We start from the raw sequence: 22,252 nt of genomic DNA, 5'->3' as shown, positions 1-22,252 counted from the left end.
AAAAAAGACAAGATCCTGGGAGGGCACGTAGCCAGGACAGCTGACCCAAACTGACCAAAGGGATGTTCCATACCCTCTGCCGTCTGCTCAGCTACAAAAGCTAAGCGAGAGGAGGAGGGCTGGGGGGCATTCCTTATTACAACGCTTGTCGCTGAAAATTACTCTGAGGTGTAAAAAGCTCTCCGTCTCCTTCAGCTGCATCACATTCAACAATGTTTATTGACAGTCAAACAACATGCTAACTATGACTCTGGAGAATCCTAGCTGTATGGACGATCGCCCGATGGATGTCCTTCACTTTATCCTGGTGTTGCCGGTGCTGCTTCTGAGGTTGGTGACTTAAGCGCACTATCTTCCACCACCTACAGTTAAAAAAAAGCCTGTTAATGCAATAGTCGTTACCAAACAGACTGACTTCACACTCACACAGATGAAACTGAGGACAGTGAAATGCCGCTTTTCCTTTCAGATCACTGCTGGGTGTAAAGTCAGAAACATACAGTGTACTCTCTGCTACCGATGACAGCCTCTGTGTCTAAGGGACAGAGAAGAGAGTGTTCAGTGTAGGCCATCGCGTGCCCCGTTTCTGGTGTTTCTGTTCCTGACTACGATTTGCCACCACTCCTGGACAAAGTGAGCAGTTTTACAATGCGAGCTGTAGCCACAACTGGCAGAAATCATCCCATTGCAGTACTTCCTGCACTGACGACAAATGCCCACACGGCGACCCACTCTGCATCTAACAGGGTAAAAGGCAACGATGAGAGAAAAGCTGAAAGTTCCAGTCGGCAACACTTTGTCAAACTGGCCAGCCCTCACATCCGACAGCTCAACCCTGCACTTCAAGGAATCGCTTGGACTGCCTGAGACAACACAGTATATTCTAAATAGCTCCACCTCGTCTTTTCCCGTTCCCTGTGCTGAGCAAGTATTCGTTCCTTCTAGATCCACGTGAAGATACTCGGGGTTTTATGGGGAGAACAAAAGCAGTAACCGTTACTTATTTCCAGGGACTCGGATGGTCGGGATAATTGAATCCACGTGTAAAGACCTTTGCCCAGCCCTCTAAGTTGCAGTGCTAGCCAACAACGGCAGAAGGAAGCAGCCCTTCAACAGCAGTCTCCATAGAATCAGCTTATTTTCTTGCCTCCCGCCTCGTCAAAACTTGCGAAAGCGATATATTATTAGCAACACGCCATGCTTCAAAACTAAAGTCAAGAAATACTAGTCTGCGTAAACTTTCCTTTTATGCTTACAAATCTACGAACAAGAAAGCAGTAAGCAGTTTGTCCTAAATTCAGTGAGGGCCCACAAGCCAAAACCAGGCGCTTACATCTACATCAGTACCCACCAGTTATAACGCAAGCAGAAACACCTTCACTGCGCTGCTACGGGAATGACTGCGGAAGCTTTGTGACCTGCTGCCTTCTTCCCATCCCAAATTTTCCATTGACTCCCATGAGGGATTTGCGTATTCCCAAGTCCAGCCCCGTCTTCTCTACAGTGTTGTCCTAAATCCCAAAGCCGAGACGAGCTGAATAAGTGAATGCATCTAAGGTCTCTTCTTGTTCCTGTCTCTAGTGAGGGACTGGCGGGTGCTGTTGAAACCCAACTGCTTGCTCTCCTGTTTGGATCTCAACAGGTCCCATTTTAGAAACATCCTCAATTTTAGAAACATCCTGCTGAAGAAACAGCACGTTTAGCAGCTATAAAAACGACAGCATCTTTAAAATCCACCTTGTGAGAAACTGGTTTTCTCCTTCATTCCTGCCCAGGATTCTTTAATTCTGGACAATATTTTTGCCAGAAAATTTGGTCTTCGACGCACATTTCCTGCTTTCGCTTGTTTTCTTACTGGAGTTAATGGCTTTGGTCTTGAGACTGGAAAGCAAGAGGGGAAAAATTTCAGCCTGGTGTCATCCAAGTGACAGGGAATTCTCCCCTCTATTTCCCCCCGCTAAAAGTTACCTTCTCTTGAGGCCAGTGCAGGCAAATGGTAAAGCTTGGCTCTCTCTACGGCCAGCTGCCTTTCAATTCGTGGAAGGATCTTGTCATATTGGGCTAATAGAGAATTTCTGGCAACTGCTCTGTCGGTCAAGCGATGATCGCCGTCGTTCTGATGAAGGAAAAGCGGAAAGCAAAAGCTTAACTAATTACAAGAAGTTCATTGCACAGACCTCTCCGTGCTATTTCGCATTAGTGAGCAGATTTCCTCTACGGGTGTGGGAAAACACCTCCACTGCACAGAACAGCGGCAAGTTCTACCCATCCGCACACACCGATTTCACCTGGTACTTTTAGCAAAGTGGAAGGAAGACTGGAATAGCAACAGAGCCTACAACTTGAAGTTAAAACAATGCTGGCACTCTGCAGAACCTTCTTCTGATACACCTGTTATCACCTGCAATTTTCTGATATCACCTGCAATTTGCAAACGACTTACTACATAGCAGGCTTTCCCTTGTTCTTCCTGAAACGCCACTGCCCTGAATATACGGGACAACTGGAAATTACCCTGGACAACATGATGTGAAGATTAAAACAAGCAAGAAAAAGCGACCTACGCACACCACCTGGCCGCATGACAGTTTTCAAATGCAGGACCTACGACTTCCAAAACCACCTTAGAAGTTTGAGTCACTGGAAAACTATGATTCCAGAAAACAGCAAACGCGTCACAAATCCAGAACACAAGTTCATGTAACACAAAATGTAATCTGGCTATTTTGAGAAATAGAGGTTAGACAAGAATTTTTGTCATAAAAGCCGTGAAATGAAAGTTGTGGAATTGGAGAGCACACTATAACTCGCAGAAATTAAAAAAACAAACAAAACCCACAGAAATTTAACCTGTGGACTGGCATCTAGCCTGCTCTCAGCTAGAAAAATACAGTTGCGTGCAAGACACAAGCGATGACATACAACCTACTCGTCATCCCACAGGAAGGAGTGACACAAACAACTTCCAGTAATCTAAGCCACGCATAACATACGTATCTCAATAACGGAATGGTAAGATTGGCTGATGGGAAAGATACATGTTTATTCCTCAGATGCAAACAAACTGTTCTCAGTGGGGTCAACAGTGGTGTGTAACATTTAATTATAGCTTCATAGAGTAGCTTTGGAGTAGTGACGTATATTGGTCAACATTTAGCTTCAGCTGTAACCAAAGGTGTAGAAACTTGTTCCGAGTGTTTCAAAGACTGGTATGAAAAAAACAAAGCAGGATTCTTATTGAGTACTATCAAAACCAGTTAGTAACACCCAGCAGAAACTTGCACGCTTGACAGAACAGAACTTTCACGCTTACCATAAGATTGACGTTCATGGACTGATTCAGCTCTAGTGCTGCAATGTAGTTGGCACGCTGCAGATGGTAGACTAAAAGGAATTCTTGATTCTGAACACCAGCACTGGTCCTTAAAAACTTCTCCAAACACTCCTATGAGAAAAAAAAAATCATTCCAAAAATCTGTTATGGCTCTGCCTTTTCTCTTTTCAAAGAGACGATGAACATTTTTCCTTGCTCCCACTTACTTGTTCGGTGTCTGTGAAAGGCAGCTTCAGCAAGTCTTCCATCAGGCCCATCTCCCGGCACATTTCGTACATGCGTTTTAAGAGGTCTTCTAAGTTTGCCTGAGCGGCATGTTGGTGCAACAGACCCCAAGCCTCCACCATGCACCTGTAATTAATTTTTCAGACGTAAAGGGATGTTAATAGCATAACCAAAGAGATGCCCCAAGAGTCTTGTACTCAAAGTTTAAAGGAAACTTAGGGGATGATGATTTCTATTCTTTGTTCTCCATTTTCACAAGATTTGCATGACAAAATGGTGGGGTATATTTCTTTACCTATTGGAGAGCAACACAGTGAGGAGAAGCTGCACTTCCCCGCTGCTTGCCGTGGGTGGCCTCATCAGCTGGATGTATCTGAGGGCTTGCCCATGCTCCCCTTGGCACAGGAGGGACTGAATAATTCTCTTGTGCTGCCATGACGCGGTTTTGATTGTAGCGGGATGAAAGAGCAGGGCCAGTGAATTCTGTACAAGTTAGAGATCGGGTTTTAAAATCATTTTCTAGATTATAGCTTTGTACTGCAATGTATGTCTGACTCAACTCTACCATACTTACTTCGTAATCATTGTGATCTAGAAGCCAAAAACCTTCAACAAGCTTAACAAGTCCCCAGGGGATGCCAAAGGCAGTTGCGAAGGAGTCGATTGAAGTTTCTGTCTCACTCGGAAAGGAACGCTTGATATCCAGCAGCAAGTAAATTGTCTGACATCAGGTATCTCATTAAGGCTAATCAGTTTGTAAGACCAAAAGTTTATCACATTACCTTTAGAAAACCATAATGAAGTAAGAATATAAAAGTGGTAGGAAGCAGAAAATACATTCAAAACATTGGAGCATCCAACGCTCAATTATTACAGGAAGTAAATTCCACAGTTGGTTTTTTCCCTCATGTCCAGCGTCTATAAAACAGTGTAAATTGTGGCATCCTTACAGTACAGCTCAGCTCCGAATGCTTAAAACTGGATTTAAACCAGTATGCGGGTCACTCATTGGTAGCGTCATTTTCTCTTTCTGACGTCCGTTTTTAGGGACATCATCTAACAAGACAGCTCCGGGCTATAAGCGTTTCTAAGCCCCTTGCTCTCTAGGCTCCCCTCGCGGGTTAGGCAACAAACAGCAAAAGCAAGGCTGTGTATTTCAGCAGCTTAAAAATTAAGTTTCTGCCCCATGACTTTTCTCTTCTCCCTGTTGCTTATTCCGTGTGCCTGCACTTTCAACGGAACCAAAGCAAGCACCGTGAGCTGCGCTGGAAAACCCGTGATTTCAGCAAAAATCCGGTACTGGTAAACCACTCTTAGAAATCCTTTTGCTCTGAAACAGAAATTGTTTTATAACCCATCATGGGTGTTTTAGACAATTTTAAACGCTGTTTAAATTTGGAGAAAAACTAAGGACATTTTATATCTTCAACCCTTATTACTAAAACTGTTTTCTCCCTATCGGAGAAGACTTTTGCAACAAAACGTTTAAGAAAAAAGTCATCAAAAATCCACAGTACAAAGAAATAAAACAGCGCTTCTGTCTACAACTTAACGCTAAACTAAATGTTTTCACTTGCATCGTCTTTGAAGCATAAATGAAAAAATGTCATGAAACAGGTCGGCGACCAACACTGAAGAACATTTATGTGCATCCCCTGAAGGTGTAATAAAAATAACTAGAAAGGATACAATTGCGTGTTTGCAGTTTTCTTCAATGCTTTCTAGCAAATAGAGATCCAGCAGTGCCTGAAATGAAAAATTAAAAGTTCTGAAAAAACGCCCGTCTTCCCTAAATCATTGGCTTTTGGGTGGGGTTTGGCGGGGAGGGCGGCCGTTTGTTGTTGTTCGCAGTGAACAGGACACTCACATGCAAACTGGCAGGCGGGTATTTCCCAGTTCCTCCTGCATCTCTCCGCCACAGCTTCTCCACTTGGTCTCCTAACTGGGAAACCATTCCATCAACCATCAAGCAGTCCGAGTCCCATTTTCCTCTGGAACAAAAGGTAGCAAGGATTTGGACAGAGTAAAACACTAATTCCAGCCTCCCGGTGTAACGGCTTTCCTCCAGTCTTCTGCTGACTGCAGCCCTGCCCTTTAATCTCCCGATGGCACAAAGCAGAAAAAGGACACTAGAGGCTCTGTGCTTCGAAGGAACACACGAGCCTGTATGTAAGTTACTTGAGAAGTAAGCCAAGGAAGATGAACTTTGAAGTCAATACCTCCTACCCTGCAGCTTCCACCTTAACTCACCTTGCAGCCTCTTGGTCACAGTGCCATCGCCGAAGCTTGGTCAGGTCTTTATTCAGTTTTCAGTACAATTTCCAAAGAAAAACCTATTATCGGCTAATCCAAGGCATGCCGCCTATGTGCTAGGCAGCTAGTCCAGGAAAGAGAGCTGACGTTCGCAAGTGACTTCTATCCGACAGCCAGGAGAGTGCGAGGCGTGCCAACTCCATGTAACTCCAACCATCTCACAAAATCACACCACGTACTTGTGAGAAGGGGACTTAGGCCAATACAGTTATGACCCTCTATTACCAGTCAAGGACGGAGATGATTGTTTTTTAAAAAACACGCTTTCTTCTGCTTCCAAAACAATTGTTCTGTGAACACCCTGCTTTGCTGAACTGGAGGTGACTGATCCTGTCCTAATCGCATGGCCTTTTTCAGTAGTCAGAAATTATACACATTAGCCAATGAATAAAGTAGACTCCCGAAAAATGATGATACCAACCAGTGGTACTAAGCAGAGGTAGATAGCAACGTTTTAACACAGGAAAGTAACCTCTCTGTTCAACAGAACACGCGTGTCACTGAAGTCAAGAGTATTGCTGGCAGCGGCATTACGCATAGCCCATGCAACTGTTGAGATAAAAGCCATTCCCTTCCACTTCTGAATTTGCCGTGGAAGTGTTCTAGAGTCTTCCTCTAGCTCTTACCTTGATAAACGCTCAAGTTTCTGTCGGTGACCAGTATAGTAGCTCTCAATCAGAGGATAATTGTAGAAAGGTCTTGACAAACGCGTATCGTCATCTACAGGCAACAAAGCAGAAGCAAGTTAAAGCAGTCATATCACACTTGTAAACGAAAATTTTTGCCTAAAGAGACAGAAGATCGTACAAGCTAAGCATCAGAAGCCTCCAACTCTGAAAGAAGCCAATCCTCTTTCTGCCTTTGCTAAAAGAACTCTAAGAGACAAGACTCAATTCCTTCTTGCCCCAAGTGCCGTTTCAAGGTTACAGTTCACGCAGCATTCACAACATGTAGGGTAAGCTGAAGTTCACTATAAAAAAACCCACCCAGTTCTCAAAGGGAATGGTTTCTAAACATGCCGCGTGAGCATCTGTGAGACAACTAAGGCTGGCAATGGAATTTCTAATCCATCCAACTAAAGAAGGATTTCCAAGGTGTACTTTCTCCTCAAGCAACTGATAGAAAGTTCAAAACATGCAGGTAATGCTCTCACTGTAAAAACAAGCATTCCGGTACTTGTTGTTTAATAGTACTTTGTTTAAAATCTCAAGTAGTTCAAGCTGTGGACACAAGCAGCGCCTTGACGTCAGGGGTCCATTGCTATTCCTAAAATCCACCCAGGAAAGAAACTGCCTGCCTCATTCTATGCTGTGTACTTGACAACCCAGCAAAATCTCAACTTCACCCACAGAACTTCAGCACACCCTGCCACTGAACCAGCACGACTTCTTCCTGACGAAACCGTTACAAAAACATGGCTAAGCACGCGTTCGTGGGAGTCACTCACTGGATGGTCGCCTTGTTGCAAACGTATGACAGGTCACGCTTACCTAAACCCTCTGGAAGGAGACCGGATCGACAGAACCAGATGACCACTCGTGCATACAAAGAAATGAGGCCGGTTACCGCTTGCTTATTTGTCACGTCTGCAAAACCTGAAAAAAGGCAGGAGATGATTAGCGCTATGCAATTCTGTTCATTTTCACAAAACTCCCTTCATCCTACTAAACCAAAAAGTATAAAAATAGCACATTAGAAATCTTTGTCTTTGCGTTTTTCACGCTGTATCGCTTTCTTATTTGAAGAAAAAAACCACTATCACCACCAAAAGAAAAAACAACCCCTATAAAGAACTAAACTCACTAAAGGCTAAAATAAAAAAAAAACACAAAAACCCCAAAGCCTGAACTACTAAATGCACGCAAGAATAAGACATCTGTTTCTCACGTAGCAGAGATTCTTCTGATAGCAAAGGGATATTCTTTTCTTTTCTCAATAGGCCAAGAACCATTTCTAAGAGAAAAAGCTGTAGAAACTCAAGTAACTTACTTTGCACGTTACTCGTTTACGCTTCCTTCGTATTGTTTAGCAATTTGCAACACGGTGTCTGCATGCAACTAGAACTTGCTAGCTAAGAACTCAAAGGAATAATTTTCAGCAATACCACATTCGGTTGCTGTAATTTCAGCCCAGTTGCCTACAAAGCTTCTCTCTGAATGTAGCCTCCCCCACCCCCTTGCATGAGCTCCACCATAAACTGTTGCCCTGAACTCCATGCGTGTTTTGTGGTGGTCCCAAGCGCTCAGCTTTAAGCCCCTTCTCCCAGCTAAATGTGACTGTCTTCCAATCCTCAAAAACAACAAAAGCCCATGTTGCCACAATTCCAAATCTTAATAAAACATACCAAAGATTTTGTAGCACTACTACAAACCTTTTTCAGTAAGCTCTTGTGCTTCTGTGAGAAAACAGTTTAAGACCGTGCTAAGGTTGCTCAAAAGCAACTGGCAGCGCTGGAGAGACCGTAATGTCTGGGGGTCAATGAAGTTGCAAGAGCCATCAAACAGCGGAACACCTTTTCAAGAATAAATATTAAATCGTTAGCCGACAGAGCAATTCCAGAGTTTCAAGGCGCACTTCAAGGACCGCGTGCAATATCCTATAGCGGCGTATTACTGAGGAAGCTCAATCAGAAAGAACGACTTTAGGTTTGCAGAATGACTACACTAGTACTCACAGATTTGGTCAAATTCTTCCTTTGTAGAGATCACTTGGTTCCATGTCCACTCAAGAACAAACCGTAAATTACCAGCAGACCTCGGCTGCTCTTTAAACAAAGAGAACAAAAAAGAAATGAATCAACAGGCTCCAACTCAAAGAGGTACCACGTAAAAAAACAACGTTCGAAGTATTACCTTCAGATATCCAATGTTTAATGCATCCAGTCAGAAGTCCCACAGAACCTGTCTGGACAGCAGCTGACAATACTGCTTCCAGCTGCTCCTCCTAAACGTAACAGACAAACTCAAATGAGAATCTTACCTACTTGCACCATGTGAACCATCAACAGTAAATGTTTCTTTCTAACTGCATACTCATTCAGACATCACAAAGTCAATCAGGACACAGGCCAGGAATGCCACGTCCTTTCTCTTAATTCCAGCCACAGGCTGGACTGCTCACTGCTCTGAGGAACACATTAACACACTTTTCCTCTGACATTTCAACTTACTGCAGCCTAATTCTAATCTTTCTTCGCGTGCCTCTGCATTACAGTCTTCACGTACTGAGTTCCAACTTACTACGTCCAGAAACATCCTCTGCTAATACGCGTTACACATCTGTGCAGATAAGTTTGCCATCAGGAACGCAGGAAGGGGACAGGACAAACACAACTGTGCAACGTTTGCATGGAAACAGTGAAGCTACGGCCAAGCAGCTTTCTAGACTATGAAGACATGAAGCAGTTCTGACACCCAAAACAGTACGTTGGAATTTTGTAACGTGACAGAAAAGAAGCAAAACATTTACATCCTAATGGTTTAAATGGTAGGCTCTTCAAATACTGTATTATAGTGTAGTGGTAATCCTTACAAGGATAAATCACAGCTATGCACAGACGCGCGATACTAAGTAGTAGCTTATCTCAGCTGGTGTTCTCGTACTTCTCTCAGGTGAAAGGACCCTTCGTAAGTTTTTACTTTGGTTTTTGGGATGGGATTTGTTTGTTTGGTTGGGTTTTTTTAAACACATTCAAAAGTATCTTTCCCCTCTAGGCAAAATCATGACATTCAAAGCGACTTCTACACATGTAGAACACACATGTGATATTGCCATCTTTTTCTGAAAACTGGTTTCAGACAAGGAAACAGACCATTGGCCAGCTTGCCAAGAAATTTCTTTGAGCTACCACACTGTGCAGAAGCGTTCATGTCCTAACACACGTCCACAAATGTGGTGACGAATGCAGGAGACAGGAAGAGGAGGGCAGCGGGAAGGCTGCTCTCCCCTTCCTGCTGATTGCTCCAGGGAAAGGTTGGTGCATTGCAAATGGAAAACCTATGGCAGGGGGAGTGAAGTCACTGTGGTGGCATAAAGCACATAGAAGGTAGCGAGTGTCATGAGATAAAGGTGATTAAGGTGTTGCAGCTGCAAGAGGGCAGTCTCAGAGGAGCAAATTGGGCTACTGCAGCACAAGGCAGAGGCTACAGAGGTGAAGATCCGCCCGGAGAGGATGCAGAAAAGCCTACCGATGAAGGGAAAACGAGGGCAAGCCGTGAAGAAATTGCCAGGGAGAGCTGACAGCAGTAATCCTTTACCACAGCCCACTTCCTTGGAAGCAAATGATCACGCACAGTGACAGTGCAGCAAGCCGACGTCTGCAAGAGCTCGCATCCCAGTGAGACGCCCCCATCGTCGGCTACTGCACTGAACCACTGCTTTGAGAAACTGACAGGGATGGGGGTTACTCTGGGGGACACATGCGTTATGTTGGGCATGACCAGCACTGACTGCACGCTTCCTTGTGCGCATCTGTGTGTGGCACCGAATTAAGAGAGGGGTCTCTAAAGACAGATCTCTTAGGGCTGTTCCCAGTCAAAGTCACTACTTTGGATCTAAGGATACGGTTACTTCTGCTAGCTCAGGTCAACACCTGTATTTCAAATTGGAGTATCGTGTCTTGTAGCCCCTCCAGCCCTGTCAGACCAGATGGATGTATTTCCCCCTTGATTCCCTCATAGGCACTCACCTGACTCAAACTGGATGGCTGGACATCAACTGGTCTTGGAGACAGCAAGCCAGCTACAAGACACCTATTGTAGCTATCCTGAATGGCTTCCCATATTGAAGGGCCAGATTTCTTCAAAAAATTCAAGGTCTGAAACATCAATCGAAAACCACAGATTAAGACAGCATTGTTATTCCGTCACTACGCTTCTGGATAACCTCTAAAAGGAAGAATCTAAATGTTCACTGACACCATCAGACAGCCTGAACCACTAAGATGCTTTAGGTTAGCAATCTGCGTAATTAAGTCTTTTCTACCTTCTCTGTCTATACACAGGCCTTGCTCTTTCCCTCAACACTGACACAAAATACATTCTATATAAGCTAAGCTAACATGCAACTTCATGCTTTGGAAGATCCTTTCTATGCCTATTCGTATGGAAGCCGATTCATGTTGGAAACATTTAGTGAGCTGAAACTTCACTCAAAATTATCTGTCACAATCTGTGCCGTGGCTCAGAAGTTATAATTTGGCCGAGTTTGGGAGAAAACAAAATTTTCACTCCTCAAACAGTTATGTGGTTTTTCATTTTCTCCATTCCCTCCTTTTTCAAGAGAGTTGGGGATCAAAACTCTAACTCAAGACTATGCAGGCAGTTCGACTGAGGGGCAATAAAGAAGTAACACCTTTCCCCGCCTTCTACAGTGGTTTTGTTCTTGCTCCTGGAGCAACGTTGCGTTCCTTTCTAGACATTCAATCCCCGATGGTGCTTCAAGAGGAGACAACGGCAGTTGTACAGTCCCAAGAGGGGACCTAAAACATTACCATTTGCATACAACTGGCGACAGGATACAATTGCAACTATGCGTGTGGACGGGCAGGATGAGCATGAAACGGTCCCTAACACGGAAAGCAGTGCAACAGAAAACTTAGAAAAGCTACATCTCCTGCCACTCGCAATAAAGATACAGTAAAAGATCACCTCCTTCTGGAAGCCGGTGCAAGTCATGTGAACGACTCCGGAGGTCAGCAAGCACGTACCATCTGCAGAAACAGGGAACGTTTGACAACCTTCCGTACTCTCACAGTTATGGCATGACCAGTTTACATTTTTTACACACCGGTATCTAGAAACATATAACTGAGTGCTTTGAGCTTCAGTTCACAGGCATTTCAGGCTATAACCAGCACCACTTCACCGGCTACATTACAAAAGCACCAAAACTCAGCCGGCTGTCAGATATGTTCCACAATAGTAAATACCTTGTCAGTACAACGCGATCAGAGTTGGGTTTGTGGGGGACTGGGTGTTTTTTTGGTTTGGTTTGGGTTTTGAATGACAAACAATGACTGAACAAGAGAACCAATGAATGGCATTTGACCTCATTTTAAGCTTATCACTCTCAAAAGCAGTGAAATACCTACCAAAGTTATAGTTGCCTGGATGAAAAAACCGCTCAGGTGGTGGATAAGAAGGAGGAACTCCCCGACTTAGACTCCGCTCATGGACCAGAATATCCAAAAGGAGCTTCGGAGAAGTCACGCTCACTACGGTATCCAGCGACCACAGTGCAAAATAGGGGCACTCATGAGGGAATTCTTCCGGCCTTAAAGAAAACAAGCGCGTAAGCTAAATACCGACATTCAAATGAATTATTGGCAGGCATATGGAAAACTACTGAAGAAAAATCTACCTTAGTGAATCTGGCATTTGAGCAGAATACCAGCGATTAATGTCAAATACACCCAGGTAAGTAGATGGTTTTCCCTGACCGTACGTATTCACTTGCCAACTGAAGACTGAGACACTGGTGTCAGGAGACGTGACTGTAAAAGACAAGACATTGTTTCTGACTTGTAGAAAATACGATGGATGCGATAGTTTTAAAACACCACTTTCTATTTTGGCTTCATTCTGTTCTGTCACTCGTGAAACACAACACTTCCTAAGAGTGATTACAGTAATTACGGAATAGCAAACATCTCTGTGATAGGTTTCAGTCACACTGCCCCTTTTTCTTGTCCCCTCGTCCAGATCACTGGCCAAGATACTAAAGAGAAGTGGCCCCAGTGCAGTGCCCTGGGGAACAGCACTTGTGACGGGCTACCATCTGGATGCAGATGCGGACATCGGTTTGAAGAAGGGAAAAAATTCTGGTAACATTCCTAAGCAATGGAGAGTTTGAACTTCTTGTTCAAAGATGGCAGCTGGAGGAGTAAAACGACTGACCATCATCATACAAACGGCCCCACCATACATCGCGATAGCATGTCAGCAAGCATAAAATAAAACCCACTTTTTCCCTTAAAGAAGTCCCACATAACTTAAGCATCCATTTTTTCTTCGTAAATAATCCCAACAGTCTAGTCTATGCAGATAGGCAAGACTTTCAGACTGTGGGGACAGAACAGCATTCGTTGCTTAGGTTCCAAAAGCACTTCTTTTAAAATCACCAAACACGGACATCAGAACAAACCTTCATTTACGCTATCCTCTCCGTCAACGTCGCTGCGGAATTTTTCGACAGTCTGGCAGCTGATTAATTTCGTACTCCTCGTCTGGCCTCTCAAGGGAAAGACTCCACCCGTGAGATCTAAACTGAACTTTTTGCCACGGTATTCCAAACCCTGGGGGAAAAAATCAGAGAAGAGAGCAAAGGTCATTCTAAGATAAAAACATACATTATGGCTAAATATGAAAGACAGTCTAACAGAATAGGCTTATTATACTGTGTATTTCGCATGAGCCTATTTCTGATGGTAAATAGAAACTACGCCTGACATGCAAGAGAATGCAGTGTCAAATCGTAACGGGTAAGTTTGGCTGTAAAGGCTTTGCACTTTTTCAAAATTTAGAATTTCCCTAACATTATTCAGATCTGAACATGTTTTGCAGAATTCCTTGCGACATCCAAGAATGTTCTTTATAAAAATAAATATATCGCTACAAAGAGATATCTAAAATGATGCAACACACATGCATGCAAAGCTCTTTGCTCCATGTCTTGATTGCAGAACTGATGAAGTTAGAGAAGCCCCAGCATTCGAGCAGCTAAAGCTGTCAAGAGGTATTTTCTATGGGCACACCACCAGAGTGACCGTGCACCCCTCTCTAGTTACTGTGAGAACTTCATACTGATTAGCAATCTTCTTTCAAGCCACGTAAGCTATGACAGCTCCTCCTCTCATCTTGTCAGAGACTAACGGGTGAAATATCCCTCAGCTCCTTCACCAAGCACAGCCAACAGCAAAAGGGAAAACCAGAAAGGACACGGGGTGCACGTGGCCAAGGCTTTTAGCATCACGAATTACTACACAGTAAACAAACTAATTTTGAGATACACAGAAACCCCGGCACGATTGTGTTGAACCTCTGATAGCGCCATTTTTTAAGTAAGCGTGAAGTGAAATACTGTCTTTCCAAATACAGCATTCATTCAAACTGTCTACCATACAACACATGAACGGGTGTACTGGGGACAAATAGCAGCTCTATAATTAAAAAAAAAAAAAAAAAAAGAGGGAAAAAGAAACCCAACCCACACAACCCATAAACTGATAACGCCACATTCTACCCAAGTTTCCTAAACTTGCAGAGCTCTGAAACGAACTGGCATGAAACCACACATTCCCGTATGATCTCATAGGATACATCTAATTCACCTAATCTGAGAAGAGGCGAGCTTTCTCTTAATGACTCCAGGAAGTGTTACAAATAAATATGAAGGTTGTCTAAAAAGAAAAATTAAATAATTAAAAAAAGTCTTTCATAACTAAAAAGAAAATGCTTCTGAAGCAAAGCAGTGCATTTTAAACTTTCCACGCCGGGCAAAGTCATTCTAAGGAACTCCATTGTATGGGAGATGTTAAGTAACGACTCCATTGACTAGCAAAACACAAAAACAAGTTTTCAAACGAGATGCACTGGTCAAACTCTGATATCAAAGTAGAGAGTGTATACTCTGCCCATCCGCAAGCATTGTGCAGAACGAGGGTAAAGATGCGCTCTACGATCGTGATTTGATGCACCAGATTTAGCAACTGCTGCAACAGTACAAAAAAGGTCTTTGGAAGCATTACTTAAACATACCTTTCTGTTTAATTACTTAAGCAGACTTAAACCAGCCTTGAAGGCAATGGAGACGAGAGTTTGACACGCATATAGAAAAACACAGTACCACATGTTCCATAAGTCCTATTTGTGACTTTTACCATGACACACAGTCAAAGAGGCACTGCTTCATAGCCTCAAACCTAATTCCTGGAACAAAAAGCACTGCTGTATTGAAAAAGTCTTTTGAGCTCCTGTGAACTCTATCCAATGAACAAGGATCAACAGTAGATTCCTCCTTCTTTACTCAAACTTGGCCTAGCAAACGGGAGACACTTAAATTTTCTACCCCTGAAGATGGACAAGAAACTTGACTCAGACAGCCATGCAGGCAGACAGTCATGTAGTACTAACCGATCTGTGACTACAAGGAAGTGTTCTGAGACTAAAAGTATCCGCTGTGGAGCACAGGTCCCGCACATCAACAAAGATAAAGAGATAGCATCCAGCACGCCATGAATCACTGGAAGATCCTTCTACTTGGTCACCGTGATAGATAATGCATTTTAAAGAAACACCACCTTTTCCAAACACCTAACCTCTATCTATGCAAAAGCAACGGTGCCAAATGAGGAAGCACCTTTCCTACACATAAGCAAAACACTCAAAATCTAAATTAATCCAAAAAAATCAAAAGGCACAGTCCCTACAAAAACCAGAGTACCACGATACAAGAGTCACCCCTGTTTCGTTCCATAGCTATTGAGAATATGCAAGAGAAAGTACCAAATCAGGAGGAAAGACTTGCTCTGAACTAAGATTACTGTCCCCTCAAAAAGATTTTGGAAGACTTCCAGGCGTACAACTGAATGGAATTACACATCTAACAGATGCGCCTTGTCTCTGTTAGCTATCTGAGATACAAGGATACCTCACATCTGTATTTTAAACGCATCCTCCTTGGAGCCAGATCTAACATTTAGGTACACTCTTCTGACCAAATTACATATTTTCCTGGCTTTAAGAGTAGATTGAATAGGTCACCCAGCCAAAAAGAAGAACGAGTTATCTTTACAGCTACTAAGTGTCAGGATCAACACTGAAGAGACACTGTAGGTGCATTTCATGTGAGAAGTCCGGCTGACAAAGCTCTAAGGGAAACCAAGAATATAAAACTGAAGATCAGCAAAGACTAGAGTATGACTGTATTTTAAGAAAGGGAGAGAGACAGAAGCTTATTCAAGTCCGAAGCTTGGTTAAACCAAGCGATTCAAGGCCCAATCTTCTCTTCCTACATGCCATTCATTTGGTATTTCAGAATAATTTTATTTGCAAAAGCCACGTCCTCTTCAGGAATTTCATTTATACGGGCTCTTTGCAGATGAATCTAGCTGGAACACACGACACTGCAGTATAAAATGGTACGCCTTCTTTCCAAAAGGTATGGACAAAGGCCGTGCCCAAGAAGACTCAGCAAAACATTATTATTTTTTCAGCCAGCTCTGAAGTTTGATGGTAAATCTCACCCCTGTAACTCAACTGATACTCCCTTAGAGAAAATTACTATTGTCTGCTTTTCCCACGCATGCACCTCTTACCTCATACATGACTTGTCCTGAGGCCACGCGTTTTCTGTCACCAAACGCTAACTGCAGCAGGTGTAAACTCACCACATCCCCTTCACTGAAAAAGGGATAAATTATGAAATTTGGTTACAAAGCTGCTTTATAGTCCTCATTGTCGTGTTAGTAGACCTAGACGTTTTCTTAATAGCATGCTCCCGCTGAAAAGAACACCACCTCTTCCCAAAACATGATCATCGGCCACATTTAGCCACTGAAACATGAAGGAGGGCGTTTTGACACTAACAGCTTCAGGGGCAAAAGCCAACCGTACAATTGGAAAGCTGTAATATGTTGTATGGACTAAGAATTGTTGGAAATAGTTCTTCACAATGAAGAGTTCTCCATCAAAACTGCTTTGAAGTCAAGATTTAAAAGACTGCCACTCTACCAACAGCTGAGCTGATGGAATCGCTTGCTGATGCAGAAAGAGAGATCTCTCTGCCCCTCCCTTACCACCAAAGTTCCCCTCCCCCTCTTGCACACTCTGCACCCTTCCAAGTCCGATTTGATTCAGCAGAACAGCAGGAACCCATTGGCTTTTCTGCTGAATCGTTTTCTGCCAGGGGAGCTGCACTGGCTCACCAAGGCTCCACAGACTGCTGACGCTGGCACAAGGCCATCGGCAATACTGTCACCGCCGCCTTTAGGGGCGGCAGGCTGTTGTGTGGGCACGTCTGGTGTTCTAGATCTGCAGCCTCAACTGCTCCTAGTGGTATTTTAATACCGCGGTGTGACTATCAAACAAATGATGAAGCGGTCATCGAGGAACAAAAGCAAACCATTTGAGAATGCGAGCAGAAGAATATGGCCACTGTTGCTTTGCCTTCTGACAGAAGGCAGGAACTAGTAGGTCCCTCTTCACGTCTGGTAAATCCTGTAAAAATTGCATTCTAAGTTTAACACCCTCCGTACCGGAAAGAATCGCAGACACACAACAAATACACATGTTCAACTGTATGGGAACAAATATCCTTAAAAACAAAAAGAATTAATTCAGTGGCTGATAGTTAAAGTTTTTATTCACCTTTCCTGCGTAGACTGAACAGCCCACAAGTAGCAACAATTGCGAGGATCATTCTCCAGCTCTTGAAAAGTGACAGCATAGACAGGAATCCTCCCTCCTTCAAGCTGAGAGTGGTGCCTACAGGTTTAGGGGAAAAAAAAAGCAAAACGAAAAAGAAAAAAAAAGGGGAGCCTAGTGGCCCAAACACAGGTAGTTTCTCGTTTCTTGGACTACGTCAAGCATTGTTCTTCCTGACTTCTGAACCTTATTTGTACCTCCACACTCTACTCTTGCCACCTAATTATTCCTCCACTGTCTATTTATGCATCCAACAGCTTCTGGGGAGTCAGTGCAGATCTGCTGAAGGGAATCCCAACCAGAAGTTAGCCAAATATTTCAGGTGAGATTGCTCTTTCGGCCAAAGCTGACATGCAGGAAAGAATACATTTTTCAGGCACAGGTCAGCTATTGAGTTTTCATGTCTCACTAGTTTCACCCTGGACACTTTAGAGAATATCGGCACCAAAATCACATCACTGACATACTTCAGCCTTTCAATGGATGCCCCAGTTGCAGTAACCGGTTCTGAAAACCCCAGGAAGCATGCTTCCCACAATTCCTCAATCCACAGGCACAATAAGGAAAACAATCCTAGTCCACTGGGGAGAAGGCGGACCACTTCATCCAGGTATGACTGAAAAGTTATGTCAGAAGAGGATTTCTGAACGTGCCAAGATTATACTCATACTCACTTCAGTCCCTGAAAAAGTTCTCTTTACATCCACATACTTCCTTAAGCAACAAATCGAGAGCCCCGCACCTCCAGGCATGGCCAAGTGTAAAGGCCTACTTACTCTCTCTTCAACGTTTTCATATTCCAGAGCGACAGGTAGCCATCCGAGAAACCCACAACGAGCTGGTTGCTTCTGCTTATGTAGCACAGGGCTGATACTGCTGTTCCGGAAGCATTTTGTAGTTGAAAACAGAGACACCTCCCTTCGCTGGTCGCAGTTTCTCTTCTTTGTGCAACTTCAGCAGGATTTTTAGTGACAACTTCTAGATCTACACACACAAAACCAAGCAATAAATGAATACGTTATGCCATTTAGGCTGCATTTTAGGCACTGACGTGACAACCCCTATCATCTAATGCTACCGTGCCAGGCACAATAGCCATTTATGCAACACTTTTTTTTGCCATTGCCATTATGTATGTCTTCAAAGAACATAAGAACTCTCGGATCAGACAAGTATTCTCACTCACGTTTGAAAGCTAGGTAAAAGCGTAACCAAATTCTTCCTGGACTCTGAAAAGCAGGAGTTTGGGCCTCGTGATGCAATTTGAAGTGGCACCTCGTGTTTGAAGTGGCACCAGTTGCTGAAGCTGCTGTTGTAATAGCCAAAACGGTGTATGCAAGCTGAGTACACCTATTCGAGATTTCATTCATCCAAATGCATGGGTGTTGGTAAGTGGGGTTTATTTTAAAAAACAAGCCCAAAATTTGCCCCAAGTCAATTAACACAAGCAGAAGAGCATTCCCGGGAAACAGGGCTCCTCCAACACAACTTCCTACCAGGCGGCCGCACCGGCTCACGTGGCAAAATTCCTACACCTCTCTGGCAAGAATCATAGTGGCACAGGGATCTTGGTGGGAGGGGGCATTTACAACACTGCGAGGAGCAGTCAGACACTCCCAGGTTTAATCAGGTCAGGACTATACGATGTCAAACTGCCACCTGTAACCAGTTGTCAGAAATGTCTGACACAAGGGTCTTCAAAGTGGGATGCATACTGTTTCGTTAGAAGACAGAAGTTTTCTTGCGTTTAAATTCATGTGGAAAAACTGCAGGCTTACCCAATGCTTCGATATCATTCTGAGTGCAGGAGCAATCATCCAAACTAAGATCAACCAGAAGTAGATGGCCAGCATCTGTAGCCACTGCTGCCACCCCAAAGAGCCATCGCAGACTCTGATGGAGGTGCTGAGTGCTCACGCTGGGTCCTCCGTGATTCGCTATGGGTTCTATAGCGGTTACCTACAGGAAAACTACAAGTTACTACTTGAGCTCTTTGACAAGCTCAATAGAAAAAGTAAATACAGGAGCATCAAAGCATTGTTTGCAATTAGATCAAGAAAAGAGACAAAGACAAAAAAGCCCCGTACAAAAACCTGTTACTGCCTTCCATTTACTAGATTTCCTGCGGGTAAGTGACTTAACTTCAACTTAAATGGGGCATTCTATTAGTACAGCTTAGCAATTTCCATTTCCTACTTCGCAGTAATTAACTGGAGGAAAACACAGAAAATCAGTTATACGCAAGAAACTTTATCGTATTCAAGGGGCTTAAGACAGACAAACACAACTACATCGAGGTCTCCCACCGCTCACAGCCCACCAGCACCGCGATACAGTCTATGCCTTCTTTGACAAACGGGCGTTAGGATAAATCAGGGCTCGAGAGTCAGACGAGGCAGCGGCCAAGTTGCATGGGAGACACACCATTTCCATGGGAGTGAAACGTATTTAGAAAGCGTTGAAGGGAGAGACCAGCTTAGTAAAATTCACACTAGTCCGCATTTAGAAGAAAAGTAACAACCACATAAAGGAAAAGAAGCTTTAAATGCACACCAGCGCTTTCACGAATGTTGAGAAAAATGTTAAAAGCCAGCCTAAAGCAGCAGCTTCTCAGATAAAAAGGTGACTCCACCTAAAGGAGGAAGCGCACACTGCCCTTTCACGTGCCCAGCAGTCTGCACGCAACTGTCTCACAAGGCGAAGACAGACCTTTCAGCACACGTTGCAGCACATCCCAGGACAACACTGACTGCTAGAGCAGAGACACGAGCACACAAAGACTCCTGCGCTAAAGCTGCACGTATTTCTCTCTCTCAGTGACCCCAATACGAATGCTTACTACTAGTCATCACACTGTAGCATTACAAACAAACAAAACTCCACCTGTATTCTAGCAAGTCAAACCAAAGCAGCTGATGGAAAGCTGGCTAAGAAGTTAGTTAGTTAGTTGTTGCAGATTCTAAGATGATAAAAATGAATCTTGATGTTCTATTGACTTCCACCGATTCTTGTTTACATTGAGATAATGAGGCTAGGGGACACACATCATTTGAGTTTCTGGGTTACAGAAGACAGAAAACATCAGCAACATTACACCAGTGTGTCCCATCTACACAAACACACTAGTCAGAGAGCAGAGATTCAAGGACTGCAGGCTGAAAGGTGACCTCCCAACACTCTGTCAGATAACTCACTAGAGGCTCTTTTTTCCTCTCCTAAGTCAACAGAAAAATGTGTTCTCCTCAGCCTGCTTGCTAGGCTGAGATTCAAGGCAATGTGTCGAAGTCATTTACAGCACAACTATGGAATTCTGAGCCATTTTAAAGACGGTATTTCTGATGGAAATCAAGCAATTAGGGTCAAAAAAAGGTGCTTTTCAAGGCCTTTTTGTGGAAGGAGAGAATCAGGTGAATTTGTGCTCTACAATAAAACCAGAAAACTTGTTTTACTCTCAGCAAACTCCAACAATAATGGCACATTAAGCCCAAGATTTTACAGCAACACCGTCTTGACTGGATACTCTCAAGTGACAGGATGTTAACGCACGATAGAAAAAATACCTCCTACAAAGAGACGCTCCAAAGCTTGTCCTAAAACAGGCCTACGCAGCACCTAACAACATCAAAGCTTCGTTTCTCCAATTAAAAAGTACCTACCCTCCCGGGAAGAACAACTGCTTTAACCACTCTTGAGAGTCCAAGGTCGTACAGACAGAGAACACTTCCCTCTGCGTCTTCCAACCCAACCAGCAGTCCAGTTCTCTTCTCCCAGGAAAACTCCTTCACCACACGAACAGTGGGAGGCTGTTCATTGACTCCACTGAAACGGTACGCAGAGAGCCGCTCTCCTGTCACAGAGTTCACCACCTCAAGGTGAGGACCACGTGCCAACCACGCCAGGCCGTTTCTCCCTGTGAGAGAAAAGAAAGAGGACTGAAGCAAATGTCCAACGGAAGACTGAAAACAGCTGAAAAAAAATCACAGTGCCTGCCCCTTTCCTTCAATAAACGTACCTAGCAGAGGAAGACCAACCTACCTCATTCTAGTCAATGATTCAAAATCACCCGTTGAAATCCCCAAGCAATCCCTCCTAAAATTAACCACCTTGTTATTTTGCATTTGTACTTGTCATTCCCGCACCGAAGAATCTGGGTTGTTTGGGATAAAGATTACAAGGTCCTGATCGACAGCCTTTATACCATATTCGCCTTGGTTTTGCTAGAAATGATCTAAACGCATATGGGAATACAAGTCTTAGAGCGTAGAGGAAGAATCGAAGGCATTTTGTTTCACTGAACTACTGCCAGCCCAAAGGAAGTATGAGCTCAATTCCTGCATTTACACTCAGGTAGATAGATTCTACCTGGTCTTAACAGAAGCCTAGACCTCCAGATAGGCACCCAGCTCTACTGTCACATCACCTGGAAAGTCCACTTCAAAGTTTAACTATACTCACGTTTTAATATTAGCATTTGTCATCGCTGAAGCACCCTTTTTGTTCTCTCTCTCTAAACAGGATGCCTCTTAACAGCACCAACCTGACACAGCTGATACCATGACCTGAGGCTTCAGGTAGCCTCCAGGCAAGAACAGCTTTATACCGAGACCAAATTTAAAGGAAAATGCTCACCTCCAGAAAACTTCCCGCACAGCACAGAGCCGAGGGTTCCCTCATCTTCCCCAAGTGCCTGAAGAGTCACCTCTGGAAACTGCAGCAGACTGCTCGTTACCTCAGCTGTTAGGTCTCGCATTCTTCGCTGTAAATACAGGAAAAAATTGCACAACTAGACTCACGTCAGCCAGAACTATTCTTGAGAGTGACAGAAGTTTCATCAGTATGCAGTGAAAAATCCCCTAGACATCACCTCTAGCTCTATTTCTTGCAAATAATGGCACTCAGGAGACTTTTTGCTCTCCCAGCAGAGCAAAAGGAGAATCCTTTGCTTTTCTGATGCCTG

General features: G+C 43.8%; 1 protein-coding gene across 1 annotated transcript; it reads right to left on the bottom strand.

Moving 5' to 3' along the window:
• Positions 1 to 1,726: 1,726 nt before the first annotated feature.
• LOC141740517 (protein ELYS-like) lies at positions 1,727 to 22,045 on the bottom strand. Its single transcript, XM_074579343.1, has 24 exons — positions 21,925 to 22,045; positions 20,952 to 21,205; positions 19,074 to 19,254; positions 18,072 to 18,279; positions 17,239 to 17,355; positions 16,188 to 16,272; positions 13,016 to 13,166; positions 12,233 to 12,365; positions 11,964 to 12,145; positions 11,521 to 11,582; positions 10,560 to 10,688; positions 8,725 to 8,815; positions 8,547 to 8,636; positions 8,244 to 8,384; positions 7,363 to 7,467; positions 6,499 to 6,592; positions 5,427 to 5,550; positions 5,249 to 5,305; positions 4,134 to 4,280; positions 3,855 to 4,042; positions 3,541 to 3,685; positions 3,314 to 3,445; positions 1,969 to 2,116; positions 1,727 to 1,881 (listed from the first exon to the last, which is right to left on the bottom strand). Exons 1-24 carry the CDS (start codon positions 22,043 to 22,045, stop codon positions 1,727 to 1,729), a joined length of 3,240 nt encoding a protein of 1,079 aa, XP_074435444.1.
• Positions 22,046 to 22,252: the final 207 nt, after the last annotated feature.

The sequence above is a fragment of the Larus michahellis genome, chromosome 3 (genome assembly GCF_964199755.1).
Source record: "Larus michahellis chromosome 3, bLarMic1.1, whole genome shotgun sequence".
Classification (NCBI taxonomy): Eukaryota; Metazoa; Chordata; class Aves; order Charadriiformes; family Laridae; genus Larus; species Larus michahellis.
The sequence above is the reverse complement of the archived record's forward strand: the minus strand, read 5'-3'. Positions and strand labels throughout refer to the sequence as shown.

Coding starts and splice junctions, on each gene's coding strand:
- LOC141740517 (XM_074579343.1), bottom strand. CDS start 22,045: ATGCGAGACCTAACAGCTGAGGTAACGAGCAGTCTGCTGCAGTTTCCA. Junction 4,281..5,248: donor AAAACTGCAAACACGCAATT/GTATCCTTTCTA, acceptor ACCTGATGTCAG/ACAATTTACTTGCTGCTGGA. Junction 3,446..3,540: donor CTTTCACAGACACCGAACAA/GTAAGTGGGAGC, acceptor TTTTTCTCATAG/GAGTGTTTGGAGAAGTTTTT.